The sequence below is a fragment of the Sporisorium graminicola genome, chromosome SGRAM_1 (assembly GCF_005498985.1).
Source record: "Sporisorium graminicola strain CBS 10092 chromosome SGRAM_1, whole genome shotgun sequence".
NCBI classification, from domain to species: domain Eukaryota; kingdom Fungi; phylum Basidiomycota; class Ustilaginomycetes; order Ustilaginales; family Ustilaginaceae; genus Sporisorium; species Sporisorium graminicola.
In genome coordinates this window covers 2,819,383-2,839,527 of record NC_043719.1, presented here as the reverse complement: position 1 = coordinate 2,839,527, position 20,145 = coordinate 2,819,383, and the positions used below count along the sequence as shown (strand labels likewise).

Genomic DNA, 20,145 nt, shown 5'->3' with positions numbered 1-20,145 from the left:
CTCACGATGCACAACCTCGTCCTACGGCGATTACATGCAGCACAAAGGCGCGATAGAAGTGGCGAGATGTTGATCGCAGAGTCAACAGACGCTGAATGAGATGAATTTACACTTTGCCGAACGAGACGAAGCCACACGTTAAGTCTAGATCTGCAACGACTTGCGTGCCTCATTCAGCGCGCTCGCCGCAACGCTTGCAAGCCTCCTCCGTGCAGCTGAGTAGCACGAATGCATCGCGCACGTTTCGATCAAGCTCACCAGTGCTTTCCGAGTGACAGCATCAAGACTGCGATAATTCGGACTGCGCAGATTCGCCCCACCATGCTTCGTCTTCCTCGCAGCGTGCGGGGAGAGCACGCTCTGGAACGCAGAGTAGCCCAACCAGTGCACGTACCGCGGCTGAAGCGCACAGCTCACTCTCCACGCCTTGCCCCTCCTACCTCTCCCAGATCTCCTATCCTTGGTCGATCCCAGTGCATAGAGCTTCGCCCGGGCACTAGCAACCCGTGAGCCAATGTACCGACTCGTAAACCTGACCAGCCTCTGGATCGCGCCAAACAGGAACTCTGCGCGAAACACCACTTTAAACCGCCGCAATTCTCCCAGATATGCGGCGAACTTGAGTGCAGCAACGAGAAAGCTCGCATATACATTAGCGTACACGCGCCGACTTCCGTTGAGCGAAGTATCAGTGAACAGGACATGGCAGCGCGATTTGACCGACGTGATCATCTTCTCGACAAGCGCGGCGCCTGGGCGGCGGCTGTACTCGACGGTGAGCGTGTCGCGCATGTCCAGCCCAGCGTAGCGCGCGAGGTCGGTCGACACGCCCAAATCGCGAGTGTTGAGCGTCAGCCCGCACCAGGCGAAGTCGTCACTGTAGATGCGCGGGACGAGCGGCCCAGCAGCGGACATCGTGTCGAGCAGGTCAAAGTTCGTGAGAGTCTTCTCGGGGCTAATGAAGCACCCGTAGTCCGGGTGTCCATCCCGCATGACCGTGTAGAACTTTGTAGCCACCCGCTTGCTTGTCGTGATCAGCAGAAAGTCATCTGTGTAGCGCATGAGCAGGCTGTGTCTTTTCGAGCTGCCGCCAGAGGCAAGACTGCTGAGAAACGCATCCCTCGCCTCCATGTCCGCGTAGAAAAAGCTGCAGAGCAGCGTCGACAGACTCGACCCCTGCGGAATGCCCACCCGCTGCCGGTAGAACTCGCGCCCGATCTTGATCAGGTTTTCCGTAATATGCTGTCGAAGCAGCTTGAGCACCAAGGAGGTCGATTCGTAGCGATACGATACGCTGTCGACGAAGACCACGTCGTGCAGGGCAACGGCGAGCGACGAGGCGAGGGAGAAAAAGTCGATGTGCTCGGAATCAGGGCGTGCGAGTCGGACGAATTCTCGCTTGGTGCCGCTCGTCTGTGCCGCAGGTGCGCTAGATGAGTGAGTGGCAGAAGGCATGACCTTGGCAAACCGATGGATGCGGTATCCTTCTGCGTGTTGCTCCCCGCCGCCTTTGCTTAGGATCTTTTCGATGATCTCGAGCAGCTTGCCTTGATCGATCGAGTCGAAGGCGCACCTCACGTCGACCTTGATAAAGTACAGCTTCTTCTTGGCTGCGCCGCGGGACTGATCCTGCATCAGACGCTGCTTGAACGTCTTCAGCCGGGTATAGATCTCGTTCGGTCCAAACACCGAGCTCGAAAGCACGTCCAGACCGTTCCCGCCGTCTGACCAACCTTGATCCTGCTCGTGGCCGCCGCTCAGTAAACGACTCTTCTCGTAGGTCAAAATATGAAAAACGGACTGGAGGATATAGTTGATCGACTGTCCCAGAATCAGTGACTCCTTTCTCTGTTTCGTCGGTGCGGCGCTTGTCCTCGGCCTGCCCCTGCCCTTGCCCGCATCACCCGGCGAGGCCTGCTGATTCGAATGTACCTGCTTCGTGCTCCTCCGACGCAAGTTGACAATCGGACGCACACCCGTCTCCTTAGGCAAGAGCCGCACGTGCGAGTATCCCAGCTTGCGCGACGACATCATCGACAGTGCTTCGGCCCTTGTCAGCGGTTCAAAGATCGTCTCCTTGAGCTGGCCCAGCACCGGCTTAGACAGCACGTTCCAGTCATCCTGGCGAAAGTACAAGACCTTGTTCCGGTACGCAGCCGTCTCGGTGATGTAGAACGTCGTCCGCAAGAGCGGGATCACCAACCCGTCAAACAGCCAGTACAGCAGTTCGAGGACGAGCTTCTTGCGCGCCTCCGTCTCTTGGCGCGTCAACCGCCGGTGGCGCCGGGTAATGGCATGCGGGGGGAGTGCCCAGTCGACATCGGTGAACCGGAAAGACTGTGTGATTTGGTGCAAGTTGAACGACTCATAGCGTCGGAGGCGGACAAAGTCGCCGAGGGTCCCGAGGACGAGATTCTGGTTGTGCAGCGAGCCGAACACGTCGCGTGGTAGCAGAGACTTGATGGCCAGCGTGACAAAGTGAACTACCTGACCTGTGGTGGGTACGGCGTAGTTGGTGTATCGAGGCTTGCGAGGTGCGGGTGGTGCCAGCTCGAACGCCACCTTTGCTGGGCCTTTCTCAGCTGCACGTGGCTCATCAACGACTTTGCCGTTGTTCTTCGATGCTAGCACGGCGCGGCCTGTCATGTTTTGCGTCGACGCAATGGGGACATCGCGGCAGAACGTAGGTTCCAGCGACTCGACCTCGGCCAGATCCTGCACGATCTGCTGCCGCTCCTGTTGCGTCAATCTGCCCTTGGGCACTCTCGACGGACAACATCGGTCCAAGAGCGCTCGGTAGTTGAGCCTATCGTGCCGCGCCAGTATTTTCGCCAGCACCGGCAGCACTGCCCTCAGCGCCTTCGGCGTCCGCCTGGCACCCAACGCATTGATCTCGGCCTCTCGCACCGTATAGTCTCTGAACGGTTGCGTCGTCGTGTTCAGATCGCGTGCGCCAGTAAAGACATTGTGCAGCCCGAATTGACGAGGAAAGACGTATTTGGCCAAATGTCGTGTTCGCCGTTCGTGGAACTGGGCTTCTTGCGATTCGAGGTCGTGCTTTGTGTGGACCAGGCGAGCGTCCAACTTGCTGCGTGAAGATGGACCAGATGAGGCGGTAGATCTGCTGGGAAGCACTTTGTCGAGCTCCCTCCTGCTGGATGAACGAGGTAAGACGTGCACGCTGGGTAGGCCGACCTCGACACGACCGGATTTGTTACGCGAGCAGCGTGCGTAGAACATTCGGCTTCGGACGAGGACGATCTCGGATGGTTTCCTGTCTGCTGCGCTTCGAGCTGCCGTGCGACTACGTGCATTATCCAGATCGGGTGCTGAAGTAGCGGAGCGCACGCTGATGCGCGAATCGACTCTTTCGAATGTTCGAGATCTCTTCAAACCTGACACTGGATGTTGTGCCTTCCCCAGTGCAGCGGACTGGGTACCGGAAGTCTCCGTTGATTCGACATGCTTGCGATTGGCCTTCGTTGCGTTCGAGTCACCGTTCACTCCGAACGCGCTCGCCGCACTCTTTCCGGTAGAATGTTCGCTCAGCGCGGCACCAGTGAGCTGCACAAAGCAGGTCCCGTCCGCTCCGTGCTGAAGCAAAGGTACAAAGATGCTCGTGTTGACTAGCAGCCAGACGAACCGCTCTGATCCAATCCGGTCGCAAAGGTAATGCCACTCCTTCTCGAGAACTAGGAATGTGACCATCGAGTTGGGGTAGAGATTAATCAGACCCGGTCGGCCGGTTGATGTAACGCGGAAGGACTCCAGACGATCATCCGGTCGACGATAGCCCTTCAAAAGGACGTTGTTCGAGGCATCGTATTTGCTCTTTCCCACAAAGCTGGCTCTGCCCGCGGTTGCGTTTGCTAGAATCCGCAGTTGCGCTTCCTGTACGGCCTCGTGGACTGTCGTATAGGAGCTGGTCTTGCTTGCGATAGTGGGGAGGTCGAGATCGTTGAAGCCGACCAAAGTGCCTCGGAGTCGCTTCCATTGTTGATCAGAGAGACTGGCAGATTGCTTGGAGCTCGAGGCGGCAGCTTCGACGCTGAAGTGCTCGCGAACAAAGTTCAAGAGTGGTACGACTTTGTCGAAATGCCGCCGAAGCACAGAGCATTGGACTTCGGAGCTCGACTTGGGTGGCGACTGCATCTCAGCTTGCGCATGGTGTTATGTTGGAAGAGCTGAGTGGCAGGAATGTTTTGCCGCAAACTTGGAAGAGTGGACCCTGGAAGAAGAGCGACCCATTCTTTGGCGCAGCGAGACCAACACGAAGAAACGCGGTTGCAATTAACAAGACGCGCAGTTGAAAGCAATTTCATATCACAGTCAGAGGCCAAGCCCATTTCACAGGTATGTTGACGGAACAACTTCCTTCTATGCAGAGCAACAAGTGGATTACATGCTGATTGCCTCGCCGCTCATGCACACCGTGCAATAGCCTCCTTCAACCCCTTGACACTCTTCGTCTGCTCCAACCTGAGCCCGAAGTCCTGTCCAGCCTGTTCTGACGCCTTGAGCTTCTTGAACAGATCAGAGAGAGGGCTCGAATGATCCACGCCGTCGTTTCCCTCGTCGTCTGATGTGGTCTTGGCCCCACCCGCCCGCGATAGCAATGGCCCCAGTGTCAACTTTGACTCCGCTTCCTCCTTGACTGCGTGAATCTGAGCCCAGAGCTGCGAAAGATCGCGAGGACTCTGCGAACTCTTGAGATAGATGATGTAGAATGCATCGAACCCACCTGCGCCGGGAATGCTACCGCCAACCACACCGGGCACTTCGTCGCTGATCTTTTTGATCAGACTTCCGATCTCGGGCGGCTCGATGGGCACACCAGCGCGTTGGCCGAGTTCGCGCATACCGGCGCGGATGGAGCGAAGACTGTTGCGCACGTCAATCAGCGCTTGCAATACGGTGTGGTGAGTAACGCGGAGGTCTAGGTCGGATGCGTCTGCATCAGCACTCGACTGATCATCCTTAGCTTCTTGGGGCAGAGTCTTGAGCAGCGCATCCCACTCGGTGGAGCGCTGTGTTGCCGTCGAGTCTACAAACTGCTGGTAAGCGGAAGCGTCAGAGGCATGCAAGAGTCGCAGTCGCAGCAAGTTATCAGCAAGGCCCTGATTGGAAGCGGCAATGACGTTGTACAGCTGCTTAGCCCACGCCGGCTTGTCCTTTCTCCAAGCCAGTACTTTGGACACCAAGCTTGGCGTGTTGGAACCAGCATCCACATCGGCAAGAAGTAGATCTAGGCCAGGCGGCAGCTGCAATGGCGCAGGCTTGGGGACTTGGTGGTTGCTTGACGAGACAGCAAGCCCTTCTGTTGCGGTAGACTGCGATTCGCCGCTTGCCGAAAGCGAAGATGCCTCCCACAGCGGATTGTACGGATCCAAGACAGGCAACAGCTCGATCCTTGCCGACAGCCTTGCCTCGCGCTCCTGTTTTGTTTCTTCTCCCTCGGTGAACACCTTTTCACCCTCGTCGAGGCACGCCTGCAACACCTTGGGCTCGAAACGTCGATACAGCTGACTTCCCCAGATGGCAGCGCTCACGTCGAATCCGGAACCAATCTTGCCCTGGGCGGCGCAGTGTGCGAGTTGCGCAAGATTGTGTATCAAGGCCAGATCTTCTGTCTCGAGCGAGTCTGGACCCTTGGGAACGACGGCTTGCAGATGAAGGAGGAAGCAGGCGACAAGTGATGTGGTCATGGCTGCACTCGAACCGAGACCGGTCTTGTGCACGTCGCTGATGCGACATTTCTGCGGCGAGAAGGGTGGGAGGCTGGAGAGCTGGTCCACCGTCGGTGCTGTTCCTTCGGGCAAGTTGAGCGTCTCCCGCTGTGAGTAAAAGTCGTTGTCGGCCGCTACGGTGATTTCGATGCCTTTCGGACCAGTTTGCTGCAACAAGGCTTCGAGTTCATCCGATCCGTTGAGCTCGGCGGCGAGCCTCAGAGTGTAGGCGAGAGCAAGCGATACGAAAGGGTTGCGACCTGCTTTCTCGCGTGACTCGGCGGTCTGCTCGATGATCCAGTTTGGCTTTGGCTCGTTGTCCTTCGAGGGCGTAGTTGCAGGCACAGTCGAAGCTTGGTAGACCCAGACCGCGTCCACGAATTGAGGCGAACGCACAATAATTGTGTACGCGGATGCGCGAGGGGATTTGGGAGAGGATGGCGGGGTTTCTGATCGCGCATGACAGTAGAATCTTGACGAAGTCGAGACGACAAGGCCTGGGTAAGCTGGATCGAGGACAAGATAGCCGCCTGCCACCAGCACCTTGCCTGGTGCAGAGACGATTGTCTCTCGTGCCTTGCCTTGTGCCATTGTGCAAGAGAGCTATGATGGGTATCAGATAGGGGTCTGATGGACATGCAGTGGCAGGGTCGAGCAGGAAGAACGAGAGGGTCTGTTCCCCATCTCTCGAAAAGTAACACTCGAGGTCACGTGGCGCTCAAAGACTTTACCCAATGTACGAATTTAGGAGCTAACATTGCGAAATTCTCTTGGATCCCACGTGGATTGCCGCTGCCGCCCCGCTTTTGGAATTGAGCGGAAGAGGGTAGGTGGACTATGAAGCTCAGGCAGAGCCTTCGCTGCTCTAGGCGGTCATGACAGCGAAGATCCGAAGTGACCAACGGGTGAGTGTGCCTGAAGATCCAACTCCGCCTCGTCAAGATGCATTGGACGACACAGCAAGTTGAAGTGAGATCCGGACGGTGATTCTACACAATCGTTGCAATGGCGAGCAGGCACCACCTATGTCGCTGGACTTGGAAGTGGCGCTCTGTCCTTTCCCTTCTGAGCCAGTCACAGCGGGTGCCAATTGTGTGCCTCGCACATTCACCTCGATCAGCACGTGAACAGGTCTCAGACAAGGCGCCAGTACGTCGTCACGGGCCCACGATCCGCCATGACCTCGTGGGAACGAAAAACAAGTTCAAAACAACATGAGTCGATCCTGGTTGACAAGACGACTTAGCGAGGAATTGGCTATGATGTATGGCAACGCTATGACGATGAAGCGCTGCATTCGACTCCGACAAATATGATATGGGTCGCGTGGGTAGGTGACGCTCGGTGTGCATGGCGACCAGAGAAGCTGCTTTGCAGGACTGCCAACGATAACATGACTTAATCAAGAAAGGACGGGTGGCACTGTGGCACTACTAGAGGTCTCGACTGCTCCGAGGGCCAATGACGTGAAGACAAGGTTGATCGGCGTGGCCTGTACTGATGCGCAAAGATGATGTGTGTCAAGAGGCTAATCTCGAAGAAAAGTTGAACACCGGCTTGGAGCTGCTTGTCCATGGTCCACTCGGTCGATGTTGGTTCCAGATCATAAACTCTGTCGTCAAAAGGACAAAACACGAGAACACTAAGTTCGCATGACGTAGAGAGAATCCAAGGTTGGCATAGATTGCCCCGCACTCGATGTTGTACGCATCGGCGTGGCTATCCGAGATGGGTGGATCTAGCGGAGCCGAGGGGCAAAGGCGAGCTTTGTTGCAAGTTATCCGCAAAGCTAGGTGCGCGGCTCGTCGTCGGGAACGCCAAGGGCACGAGTTGTTTAAGAAAGGAGAACAAGGAATAAAGAATAGAGAGCCCCCGGGAGGTTGCGAGGCAGCCGCTGAGCGACGTTGGAGCGCACGGGTACACATCCGCGCATCCGCGGCTCGTCGGTGGAGCCGAAGTGCTGGAAGCAGTTTTGTCCTTGTGCTGCAACGACCAACGACCAACGAGAATGGAATACGGCAGCCTTCTTCACACGTCCAAAATTACGCGATTTTCCGAGCCAGGCGAGTCGATTTTCAAGTGTGGCTGCGCAGAAGTCGGGAGCCGCTCTCCGAAGGTCTTTCGCTGCTCGTGTGCTCTTGAAAAGCGTTTCACGCGGTCGATGAGCAGCTAGAATTCTGCTTGGAAATGGCGGGCACAGTCTCAGAGGTAAACTGCCCGGCTTCTCCTTTGAGACAGGCGACGCTGCTTCGACCTTCCCCGCATCCCTGTTTCGTGTGGATTGATTGGTAAGTCCTCTTTGCTCCGGACAAGTTCCTGGAATGAGATGGCCTGCAGTACTAGCCTCAAACCTCTGATGGTTCGTGAAGATCGTGGTCGGCAGTGTTGCGAGCCGAGCGGTGGTACAAGAGAGCCTCAGGAGCGCGCCCGGTCCAAAATCTCCGAAGAAACTGCTCGATAGCAGTGGGCGCCCTCGTTCTGGCCTTCTCTTGGCCTGCAGCCCCAGTTGATTGATCAACACTGATATCGGATCGTCGTCTCACATACTGTAAGCATTGCTTCGCTCGTCGCAACCAAGTCCTAACGAGAAGTGGGGCTTTCTTGTCAGCCGAGTTTCGTATTGCATGCGTTTTCGTCATCTTCTCTCAGTTACCCGTCCCCCACAAGCCCCCTATGCCCCTGGTTTGTGCCTTGCAAGGCGACAAGGAGAGGCTCAATCACACTCCGACCACCAACAAGCTCCTACAGCTTCAAATGCACGGCTGTGTTGCGCCAGGAATCGAAACCTTGTGTTTCTCGCCTCGCCATTCCCCGCCCCGCCAGGTTGCTTTTTGAAATTGATCGAGTGCGTGGACAAAAGCGTGCCAACTCGACGCTAGCCGTCAGAAATGAACACACTTTCTGATTGGTCTCGATGGGGAAAATAGCGGGTCGACGATGATGGTACCGAGTGATAAACCGTCCTATCGACATAAAGTGCAACGACGCAGTCCAAGGAAGGGAAAGGGAGAGAGAGCGCGTAGATGATCTCGGACGATCCGGAGGTTTCGTCTATTGTAAAGTGCCGAAGCAATCGGCTGTCCGGTCTCGAAGCGGAGGCAGCAGCAGCAGCAGCACTGAAAAGAAGCAAATATATCTCGGCTGCTGAGTCTACACTGTATGTCGTCTGGTGGAGAGAGAAAATAATTTTATTCTTTATAAAATAAAGTTGCTTTTTAAATAATAATCGGGCGTTGTTTCGTCTCTCTTAGCCGGTATGTTGGAGCTGCTGCTGCTGCTCTGCAACGGCACATGCACTGCTGCCCGTTTTTTCCCTGCTGCCGCGTTTCCTGTCGCTTCTCCATTCGCACTCGGATTGGCTTCTCCTCTCCTTTGGCTTCTACCGTTGCTGACCTCTTCATCTCTCACCCCTACACTCATCGTCACCATCACCAACTCGTTCAGAAGGCTTGGTCACCGCCCATATCCACCTCCTTCCTGAAGCATCGGAGAATCGCATTACGCTTCAGCGACGCTGCATCCATCGCTATTCTACAAGTCACGATCCATCATCCGTATCAACGCTGCGTCCGGCATTAGCAACATCGCCATCTCTCGTTCTAGACCAATTGATATCAACAAACCGTGCGTAGCGGTGTACTCAATGCCCTTGCAGCCCTTCTAAACGGCGACTGCCTTCATCGAGCCTCTACCTACTGAATCGAACGCAACAGCACCCCGCGATCAGTTCACCACACATGCAAACACTGCTCGCCGTATAGGCAGCACGATCTTCAAGCAGTCATCTCGGAGGCCACGACGCCTTCGATACAACTAGCAGGGCACACCACATCCTCGCCATCGCGTTCTCACGTATACCGACTCCGATTCCGATCTCACCCGCCGCACGAAGCATGAGCGTTGTAGTACAACTGCCACCCAACAACGACATTCGCACCATGCCTACCCCATCCACTTCGGCCGCTGCAACGCAGCACTCGGCAGAAGCCATGATACAATCCATTGACTCGACGGACAAGCCCTCCGATCTTCCACCCATGCCCGTTCCGTACGAAGGTATGTAGTCCGTTGCGCCGCCTAGCTCACGTCAATCACCATGGTCTTTCGTCGCTAATGTTGACCTCTTGTTCTTGGCTCAACAGATTTTCACTTTTCGCTCGACTTGCCTGCTGAGCTCGACCTCAACGACCTACAGTTCATCAGTTCCGCTGATCGCAGGGGAGGTCCATCAAATCCCATGACGCCCGGACTCACATCGCACTTTTTGGCATCAACACCACAGGCCATCGCGTTTGGTCACGACGACGTCCACATGGCTAGCAGGTCAAATAGCCGCAGGGGAAGTCTCTCCAAAGGAAGCAGGCCAGCATCGCCTAGAATCGGCTCTTTGCGCTTCTCGGAATCCGCTCTAAGGCCACCTCCGCCTCCTGATTTCGAGCCCTCCGGTCCCAACATGTTCGACGTCGACGCTTTTGCGAATGGTACCCTGTCGCCCTTCGGCATCGGCACACCAAGTGGTGCTGACAACAAGCCGCTTCAAAACGGTCCGCTATTTGACGCCAAGGAAAAGAACCTGCTTGTCAATTTCTTGGAAGGCTTCGAATGGGACTTTGATCCGAGTCTTCCCGAGGGCATGCCTAGCTTCTCGGCGGCCGCAGCAGAGAGATCCGCGGCAGCTGCAGAGGCCATGGGTTTCCCAGCAGATCTTGGCTCAGCAGCACCAGCGAGTCGAGACCCCATGCTTCACGAAGGCCCAGCCATGTCAGCAGCAGCGCGACGATTGCAAAACAAAGCAGCGTTGGCGTCTGGCTCGTCTGGCTCCAATTCTGGATCGGCGACCGCTTCGTCGCAAAGTCCTCACGACACGTCTTCGACCAGCACATCACCGCACGGCTCGAATCGAGGGAATGCACCACGACGATCGCACAGCAACAACAACAACAAGGGCCGGTCTTTCCACCACGAGGCGGATCTCGTCAACACAGCTTTCGGCGGCGGCTTGTCGGAATGGTCTTCGGCTACTGCAGCACCGCATCAGCCACCAGTGCAGCATGCCTATCCACCACAACACGCAGCATTTCATGACAACTCTGCGACGGGCAGCAAAAGACATGCGGGCCACTTTGGCGGAAATGAAGCGGACGAGCAGACGCAGGCAGCACTTGCGCTTGGATCGCTCACGGGAATGCATGCAGAGATGTTCCGCATGAGTGCTGGTCTTGATATGGCGCACAGAAATGACAATGAACCCAACAACAGCATCGGCAGTAGCAACAGCAAGAAGCAGGGGTCCGTCGCGCAACTGCCACGCGCATCGAACAGACCAGGGTCTGCCAGCAAACAAAATGCATCTGGCAAAAAGCTCAAGACGGAACACGAGGACGACGAAGACAGGCTCAGCCAAGCAGATGCCAGTGCAGCGAGCAGGAGGGAGCTTCTCACCGAGTCGGAGAAGCGTCAGAACCATATCCTGTCTGAACAGAGGCGGCGAAACTACATCCGTGAAGGCTTCAAGGATCTCGTCGTTCTGCTGGATGACGGGCGCAATTTCGGAGCGAGGGCGTTGGGCCTGTCTTCTGGATTTGGCACGGGCGTAGAGGACGAAGGGCTTGACGATCGAACTGATGTTGAGGATGTGGTTGATGTGTTGTCCGTGGGCAGGAAGAAGCCGCCCAAAAAAGCGAAAAAGGCGGGACCCGATGGAGTGCGACAGCGCGGCAAGGGGAGGGGAAGGGGAGGCAGTGCCGGAGGAGGTGCTGGGTCCAAGAGTGCTGTGCTGTTCCAAGCGGTTGATCTGATCCGGTGGCTGGACGGCAAGAGTAAAGAGCTCACGCAGCAGTGTGAGGCGCTCGAGCAGTTGGCGGGTATCCAAGAGCCTGAGGCGATTGTGGCGGCTAATCGACCCGCTAGTGCTGCAAAAGCTGCTTAATGTGGGTGGATCAGAGGGTGTAAAGGTTTGTTTTGCATCATGGTCAATGGCATTGTAACATCATTCAGTGATACAGTGAGAGTGATAGTGAGAAATGAGAAGTGACTGTGAGAGGTCTTGTCAGCGAGGCTGCGTTGGTGCCTGTGTCGTGTGAGAGTCACAAGTGGGAGAGCGGCTTCGCAGCGTGGTGGAGGTGCATGTGGAGTTTGGCTTCCGATATCCGAAGATAACGAGGAAATTTTGGCGAGAGAGAAAAAAGGGTCCTTCCTCACCAACGACTCTTCGATTGACCATCCGGTATCGTCTGGAACGCGATCACGGTCAGCGTTGCGCATCGCAACGGGACACCGCCAACAATGGTCGAGACGCACATCCCCACACTAGCGGGTGATCAAATCGCGCTCATCCAATCGCTGCTCCGCTACCCACCCGCGACACCACACCTCAACCGCTTCGGACTCGTGATCCAACAGGACCCCTCCTCGTCCTCCAACCGAGGCCGCGGAGTATACGCCACCGCCCCCCTCGCTGCCAACACACTCATCGAAATCAGCCCGGTCCTGTTGTTCCCGCCTGAAGAGTACTCGCGCTATGGAAGCAAGACCCAGCTGGACGGATACACATTTGTGTGGAAACGCACCTCGAGCAGCAGCGGTGGTTCGGCGATCATGGCGCTCGCACTGGGGCTGGGGTCGTTGTTCAACCACGATGCCAGTAGTCCGAACGTCAAGTGGACGCTGGATCATGCGACGCATTCGATCAGGTACACGACAGTGCGCGAGGTGCGTGTGGGCGAGGAGCTGACCATCTCGTATGGAACCGGGAGGATGTGGTGGGAGCCGGAGCTGACGGAAGAGCAGAAGAGGGTCGAGGAGGAAGAGTCCCGCAAACGGCAGGATCCGGAGGAGGAGGCTCTTCAGTTCGGCAGGATCGGGCTATCTGGCGACGACGACGATGATGATGACGACGATGAGCCAGCGTCGCAGAAGCAAGGAGGGGTACCGAACGGAATCGAGATCCACCAAACCCCAGGACCCAGTAACCGCTCCTTGCCACCGCTGTACCGCCTCACTGCCGCCATCGATCCCGTCACCCTCCCTCTCGCCACCCGGGACGCATGGATGATCGACATCCCGCCTACCTCCGCGTCGCTCGCCGTCAAGTTCCTACAAAAGCAATCTGGCGTGCTGCAGAATCGCGACGACGGCCTGCACTCGACCCGACACCTGCGATCCTTCCGCACCACTGCTGCGCGCACGCAGTTCTTGATTTGTCTGCACAGCGCATTTCCGGACCGCACGCGGCTCGTCGCCTGGCTCACCGAGACGGCGGGGGGCATCTTTGGAGATCACCCGCAGCCATACGTGGGGCAGGTACCCGTCATTGCCGCGCCGACCAAGGAGAGGCTGCCGGAGTGGCAGGCAGTGTGGCCGTGTATCGTGCGCACCAATCCGAAGGAGCTTCAGCCCGGTGGTGCTGGCGGCGGGGCCGGGCCGGTGCTATTGGTGGACAGGAAGAGGGACGAGCAGACGTGGACGCAGGATCGAGCGAGACTGCGGTGGGCGGTGAACCGGTTCAAGCGGGTTGTGGCACTTGCGCGGTACGCTGTCTCCCTGCAGCAGCAGCAGCAGCAGCAGCAGCAGCAGCAGGGCAGTAACAGCGAAGAGAGGAGGCTGAAGGCAATAGCCTCGGCCGTTCACGTCACGCACCCCTTTGACAGCGCTCGCCGATTTGTTGCCTCTACCAGCGGCTCCTCTTCGTGGTCCGACCGCGAGCTGTGCGATTGGTCCCAGCTAACCGGCCTCCACGCGCCCCTCGTCGGACGCATCCCCCCTCTGCCCCCCTCCTTCGGCCCTACTTTCCCAACAGCGGTACAAGAGCACTACAACGCACAAAAAGCACGCACACTCTCCACACTTGGGATGACGGAAGCCCAGTGGTCCGCTTTCAACGGCGACTCCGCCCAAGCTGCGTACGTTTCGCCGAACTCGACGATGGGGGGCACGATCGAAGTCGACGCGGTGGACCAGCGCATCCTGCGGCGGAACCCGCTCAAGCACGCGCCGATCGAAGCGGTGGCGCGCGTGTCGGTGCTCAGGACACTGGACCGAGTGGCGCCCGCCACTGCAACTGCAACTGCAACTGCAACTGCAACTGCAACTGCAACTGCAACTGCAACTGCATCCACCCGCCCAGGCGCGTCATCCGAAGCAGCAAAAGCAGAGCCCCCCGCACCTGCACTCGCACCCGCAGCCACGTCCAACGGCAGCGACTACCTGCTCACCTCGCTCTCGCTGTTCACCCTCTACGAGCCGTGCGTGTACTGCACCATGGCGCTGCTCCACTCGCGCGTGTCCGAGGTGTACTTCCTACTCCCCTCGCCCGGCCGCGGCGGCTGCTGCGGCGCCCAGCTGCCCACACCCACAAAGTGCGACGCAGGAGACGACGGAGGCGTGTATGCCCTGCAGGAGCAGAAGGGCTTGAACCACAGTTTCACCGTTTGGCGCTGGATGGGCCCCCGCTTGGACGTGCCCGGCGACGAGAGTGACGGCGGAACCAGCGCGGGGGACAACGTTGGCGACATGGCCGTTGAGTTTGATATCGGTCGTTTGGATCCTTGATCCCGCTTTTCGCAATCACTATCACAGTCGCACTCTTCACGCACGCAGACGAGGTGGTTTGAAAAACCAGCCTCGTTTCGCCAAAAGATCATGTTGCGCCACGGCATTCATATTCTAACTCAGCTGCTCGTAGACGACTCCTCTTCCCGTGTCGCAGGAACCTTGACCTCCTTGTCACCGATCCGAACCGTGTCGCCTGTGTCTACCTGAGCGTGCTCGAAACCAGGCTCCGCTGCCGGGCCCTCAGCCTTGGCCACATCAGCAAACGTGGCTTCGCCGTCGTCTCCAACTTGATCAGCCACCTGCGATTGTCCAGGCGGCTTGTGAGGCGGGTCATGAAGGTTGCTGCCATTCCCGTTCATTTGCGTCAACCCGAGCACGCTAGCAGGCACCTCTGCTGCATTTCCACCCACCGTCTTCTCTATTCCGGATGTTGCAGTATCCTTCGCATTAGATTGCCGCGCCGGCGACGACTCGTCGATGATCGATGTCGACGCGGCAGCCTCCGGCGACTTGCTAGAGTCATTGGCGTTGTTGACGGCACTGCTCTTCGCAACACCACCGCTGTTCATCAAGACAGGACTACCGAAAGCCGGTATCTTGAACAGCGAGCTCGCCCTAAATGCACTCGGCGAAGTCTCGGCGTCGCTCTTTGCAGGGACCGGCTCAGGCGGAGGTGGTGCACTGAAGCTCTGCGGACCGGCTTTCTGCATGGATGGGATGCCCGGCACAGCCATCATTGTGGCTCGGCCTGGCTGCTTCTTGATGCCGGAACCGATGCTTGGCGACGATATTTCCGCAGGCACAGCAGCAGCGTACGACTGCTCAGCTTTCGCTCCAGTTTTCTCCGGTGATGCGGCTTCTACTGGAGCAACACTCTGAGCCTGGTTGTCTGCATCCTGCCCTTTGATCGACCCGGCTGGCTGCGTCGACACTGGTGGCATCTCTGGTAAGTCAGCCTTCGCCTCGTGGGCTGTCTCGGCTGTCGGGGTAACGTGCTGCTCTGGAGCGCCTTGCTTCGGTGTGCGGGACTCTATACTTTCGGAAACCTTGCCTGCGGCGCTGAGCTGAGGACGCTCGTGCGTCAGCGGCTTCGATGAGAGGTTACCAGGGTGAATAGCAGAGTTATCGGTCAGAAGAGAAGACTCGGATGCAAGGGCAGCTTCCGGCTTGACCGGGGCTGTCACGTCGCTATCCGACAGGCCGGACGCAGACGCGAGACTAGTCGTAGCAGCGGGAGCGGGTGGAACAAAGGATACACCACCGCTGCCGCTCTGCCCTGTCGAAGAGATGCTGCTGCTGGTCGTCTTTCGGCGTGGCAACGCAGGCGGGTTCAATCCCGCGGATCTCTCTCTGCTGACCGTCCTCTCCAACGAATTACTCTTCGGCTCTTCTTCCTTGTCCTCGTCACTGTCGTTGCGGAAGGCGGGCGCGGGAGGCGTCAACGAAGGCACATCCGCATCCCACGAGCCAAGTCGGCTAGAAGCATCGCCAGACGACTTTGCAGAGGGTACAGTTGAGATAGTTGCCCTCGAAGCGGCAGCAGAGCTGCTGTCAAACCCATGCACTTTCTTGGAAGCCCTGAGCTCTCGGTAAGGCTGTCGATTGCTCGAGTTGGAGTGCACACTGGCATTGTCATCGTCCGTATCCGTCAGATTCGATCGCATGCCGGCATACAAGCCCGGTGAATTCTGCTTGTCGCCACTTGCCACACTGCGCGTGTCCTCGGGACTGGCCCTGTCGAACCCCAGGCCAAAACTCGTAGGATCGGGCGGACTGCTGGCAAGCCACGCTGACTTGCCAGGCACAAGCGACAAACGGCTTGACTGCGACCGAGTGATGCCAGCTTGGTCCAACCGCTCGTCATTGCCCTCTTCTGTTTGACCACTACGTCGAGCCTCGGCACGTTTCGAGTTCCAGTTGGTCCAGCCTCTTCGGATGGCGTCCTTCGCATCACGTGCAGCCGCCTGTCTGGATTCCTTGTCCGCCATGCTCGCCTTGGCTTTGTTCCATGAAGTCAAGAGCATTGCTGAGGTAGAGCCGGCGAGTGCGCCTTGAGACTCGTTGGCTGCTCGATCACCGTCGTTGAGACCGTATCGACTGCGCTGCAGGCTCGAGAGGGCAGAGGCAGCATCCTGACGCGGTACAGACCGATCTTCTCGTGCTGTACTCGTCGGCTTGCGCGGTGGCGGAGGAGGAGGCATGACATTCTGCATCGAGCGGTTTGGCACACTGGCAGTTCCCACGCTTTCCTCATCGGTGCCTGTCGATTTCTGACGAGAAATGTTCGCAGAAAAGGCGCTGTTGAGCGTCTCTATTGACCTTGCGGCTGGAGAGGCGTCGTGAAGGTTCGATCTCGCATCTGAATGGACGGCTTCGGACCTGGAACTGCGAATAGAGGATCTCGTACTGTGAGTGAGGCTGGACGGGCTGTCGATCAGATCCAGCTCGTCGTCACCGGTACGCAGTGACGGTGGCCCCAGTCTTGCCGCAGCATCATGAGTTGACGCGGCGGATGTCTCATCGCTTTCGAGCGACACCACCGGCTCAGAAGCGCTCGACACGATGAATGAGGGATTCGCAGCGGCAGAATCCAGATTATCCGCTGAGCTATCTTGCTTTGCGTCGCGCAAGGTCTCAGGGCTCCCCCGATCCAACGCTGTCGACGGATTTGGGGGTGAGCGGATAGAAGCGGGGCGGGCGGAAGAATCAGAAACCGTGCGGGTGGCAGCATCCCCGGGCACAGCGAGGGCCGAATCGCTCTTGCCAGAGATGCTGGCTGAATGAGAGCGCTGGGAGGGGCGTTCAATACTGGCATTGCCAAGCGCCAAGCTGCTTTGTTCGCGGCTCGATCTGCTGCCCAATGTAGCTGCTCCTAACCCCAGTGTCGAGAGGCCGGACGAAGAGCCGAGACTGGACACAGAGGATTTGGGCCCAGTGCCAAACCAAGTCCTGCGCTTGTTGCCCTGTGCGTCTTGGCGGGGCGGCGAACCGCTCATGCTTCCACCGCCGGCAGCCAGGTCACGATTCAAGAGATCGCTCAGACCTGCGGCGGCAGGCGAAGAAGTGCGAGCGGATTGCAGCGACGGCTCTGCCAGCAGCCTCTCTGTCAGCCTTGCCGAAGGTTCCAGTCCACCCTTGCGATTTCGCAGAGCTTCTTTGGATGGAGCGCCGGCATCGACCGAACTTGCTTGGCCGTCCTCATTTGTAAGCGCATCGTGCAAGGCCGGCGCACTTGCACGATTGGGTAGCGACGGCGTAGCTGTTCCAGAGACAGGTGCACTTGCAGTCCCAACCTTGTTGGCCGCAAGCAGATCTGACGTCTTGATGGCGCCCACCACGCTTTTTGCGTCGCGCTCCGACTGCGTCGAAGCTGTAGCAGGCGCCGCTGCAGTTGCTGCGGCCGATGAATCGTGACCCTCAGCTCGCAGCGCATCGACATTCTTGGCAGCATCTGCAAATATGCCGCCGCGCAAGGGCAACGAGCGTGTGTCGAAGAACGAGATGTCATCCATGTTGGGAACGACGATGGACTCGCTCAGCAGCTCTCTGAGTCTGCTTTCGATGAGCCGGGTTACCATGCCCCATTGCACTTTCCTCTCGCTGACGACGGGCTCGATCTCGATGTCCATCTTGGGCATGGTGGTGAATCCGAACCAGAGACGATTACTGGGCGGACGCTTGATGTGGAGGAGCAGATTGCCTTCGAGGGATCTGAGCACGACGGCGAGCACGATGGGAATATTGTATTGCTTGAAGCGGGAGCCCAAAGAGAGTGTGAGCGTGGTCGCGATGGTGATGCGGACCTCGCCGACGTAGTGAACAGCAACCTCCATGCTCGCTTCTCCTTCGCTGGTGAGGGCCTTGAGCATGGGCCTGCTGAAGCCAGGAGCACGGCGGCCGACGTCGACTTCGACGACCTTGATGTCGCCGAGGTAACCGGGAGTCTTGACGCGGTTCATCTTTTTCATCATCTTGGAGGTGATGTAGTTTTCGAGCCATGCGGTGCGATAAACCGAGAAGAAGATTCGACCTACGAGGGCATTGAGCCACCGCAATGGAAGGGGATCTGGAAGATTGTCGAGGGAGACGAGCAGTGATGCCATGTCCTCTTGAGAGAAGGTGGGGCCGATGGGATCGTCGAGCTTGCCAAAGAGGCGGGCCACGGAATCGATGGGCCCATCGTCAGATAGTTTGGTGGAGAGGCTGGGGTCGGGCAGAAGGGAAGCCTGGAGCAGTGCGTGGTACCAGTCCTCCATGATATAGTTGTTTTTGCAAAAGACGAACCATTGCGGCCTTCTTCTGCTGAACTTGGATATGCGAGTGGATGACGCGTTGCGACCGAGAGCGGAACCGACGATGCGGATGGCATTCCTCTTCATGAAGAGCTCTCCATCGCGAACGATGGCGCGCTTTGCTTTCTCCCAGGCTTGCTTGGGGTCAAAGCCTGGCTGATCAGCTGCTGCGTCTCCCAGCTGCTCGTCGTCGGTGCTAGCAGACGGGTTCTCTGCGTCGAGTTCGCCAAGCGTGTCACCGAAACCAGCGACAAAGATACTGACGCGCTTTCCGCGAAGGTCGATGGCAGCGTGGCATTCGGTGTTAGGACTTGCGACATCGTCAGAAGAGTAGAGGTAGAGAATGGGCGATTTGAGAATACAGTAGAAACTCTCTTTGCCGGCGGTGCCTATGGGAGTTGCAGCTGAGGCAGCGGAAGTCGTCGAGCGAGTGTTAGAAGCCTCGCCGGTGGGCTTTTTGTTGGCGGCCCTGCCTAGACGATAGTCGAGAATGCCCCTGTACATCTGCGACACGTATCCGGATCCTGCATTGGTCACGTTGGAATTGGACGCTGCAGCGGACGAGGATGTGGTTGCAGCATCCGTAGCTTCCGCTGCTGCGCCTTCATCTTCTGACTGAGCACGACTTGCGTCCGACTCGCTGTCGACCAACGAGGCTGGGATTGCGGCTGGAGCGTTGGCAGCACCAGCGGGGGCGGTGGCATCTTTGTCGGTCTCGAAAGTAGGGCGCACCGTGAGCCAACCGGAAGAAAAGGGCTTGGGTGTGGAAGAAGCAGCTGGGCCCGGTCCGAGACGTTTGGCTGTGGGAGGAACGGTAGCGTCGCCTTGCGGGTGATCCTTGCCTTTGGCGTTTTCCATTTCGGCGTGGAGGGCAGCGTTGCGCGCGGCAAGATCGAGCGCGGCGAGCTTCTTTTCGTGGGTGAGCTCAACATCGGTGTCTATTGCGGGCGGCCCTATTTGATTCTCGGAGGGCACATTGAAGTAGAAATGCAGCACTACTGCGACAATGCAGAGAGGGAGGAAGGTGACACCTCCGAGGAGGTAGTAAAATGCCTCTCGCAACATGCTGACCGTAGCGACGCTGATACAGCGGCTATCTCAGTCGCTCCAAAAGCGTCTCGAGAAAGTGTCGTGGGATGTGCCAGCTGCCTCTTACCCGACCATTCCGATGATGACTCGCTGAACAATGCTAATGTTGATGGTGATGGGAGAAATCGAGAGCGAAGAGGTCGTAACAAGTAATGAGCTGGAGGCGAGAAACTAACTGAAGGAGCTCAGGTGGGCGTCAACGTCAAGGAGAATTCTTGGACCCTTTGCCGAGCTTGTCGAAGAGCGTCACAGGCCTCTCGCTTGACTTGACTTGCCTCAACTTAGCCACGTCAGGCTGCACATCTGATCCTGTCACACACTGTGACTGTAGACCGAAGGAAGTGGGGAAATCGTGCATTTCCGTCTGTGCGCAGCGAGAGACCAACACGAATATTTTCGAAATTATTGTGCAAGTACGTAAGGATCGTAAGTAAGGATCTAACACATTCTTTTAGTTTTCCTCGAACGTCAGCAATTTCCGTCTC

At 57.6% G+C, this 20,145-nt stretch overlaps 5 protein-coding genes across 5 annotated transcripts; 2 read left to right on the top strand and 3 right to left on the bottom strand.

The window, feature by feature from the left end:
• Positions 1 to 144: 144 nt before the first annotated feature.
• Positions 145 to 1,131, bottom strand: EX895_000996 (uncharacterized protein; the record flags this gene model as incomplete). The annotated part of the gene is made up of 1 exon (XM_029881596.1): positions 145 to 1,131. One exon carries the CDS (start codon positions 1,129 to 1,131, stop codon positions 145 to 147), a length of 987 nt encoding a protein of 328 aa, XP_029742982.1.
• Positions 1,132 to 4,421: 3,290 nt separating this feature from the next.
• Positions 4,422 to 6,317, bottom strand: EX895_000995 (uncharacterized protein; the record flags this gene model as incomplete). The annotated part of the gene is made up of 1 exon (XM_029881595.1): positions 4,422 to 6,317. The coding sequence occupies one exon, from the start codon at positions 6,315 to 6,317 to the stop codon at positions 4,422 to 4,424; it is 1,896 nt and encodes a 631-aa protein (XP_029742981.1).
• A 3,302-nt stretch (positions 6,318 to 9,619) lies between these two features.
• Positions 9,620 to 11,655, top strand: EX895_000994 (uncharacterized protein; the record flags this gene model as incomplete). The annotated part of the gene is made up of 2 exons (XM_029881594.1): positions 9,620 to 9,782; positions 9,869 to 11,655. The coding sequence occupies 2 exons, from the start codon at positions 9,620 to 9,622 to the stop codon at positions 11,653 to 11,655; spliced, it is 1,950 nt and encodes a 649-aa protein (XP_029742980.1).
• A 356-nt stretch (positions 11,656 to 12,011) lies between these two features.
• Positions 12,012 to 14,276, top strand: EX895_000993 (uncharacterized protein; the record flags this gene model as incomplete). Its single annotated transcript, XM_029881593.1, has 1 exon — positions 12,012 to 14,276. The coding sequence occupies one exon, from the start codon at positions 12,012 to 12,014 to the stop codon at positions 14,274 to 14,276; it is 2,265 nt and encodes a 754-aa protein (XP_029742979.1).
• Positions 14,277 to 14,395: 119 nt separating this feature from the next.
• Positions 14,396 to 19,636, bottom strand: EX895_000992 (uncharacterized protein; the record flags this gene model as incomplete). Its single annotated transcript, XM_029881592.1, has 1 exon — positions 14,396 to 19,636. One exon carries the CDS (start codon positions 19,634 to 19,636, stop codon positions 14,396 to 14,398), a length of 5,241 nt encoding a protein of 1,746 aa, XP_029742978.1.
• Between the last annotated feature and the right edge of the window lie 509 nt (positions 19,637 to 20,145).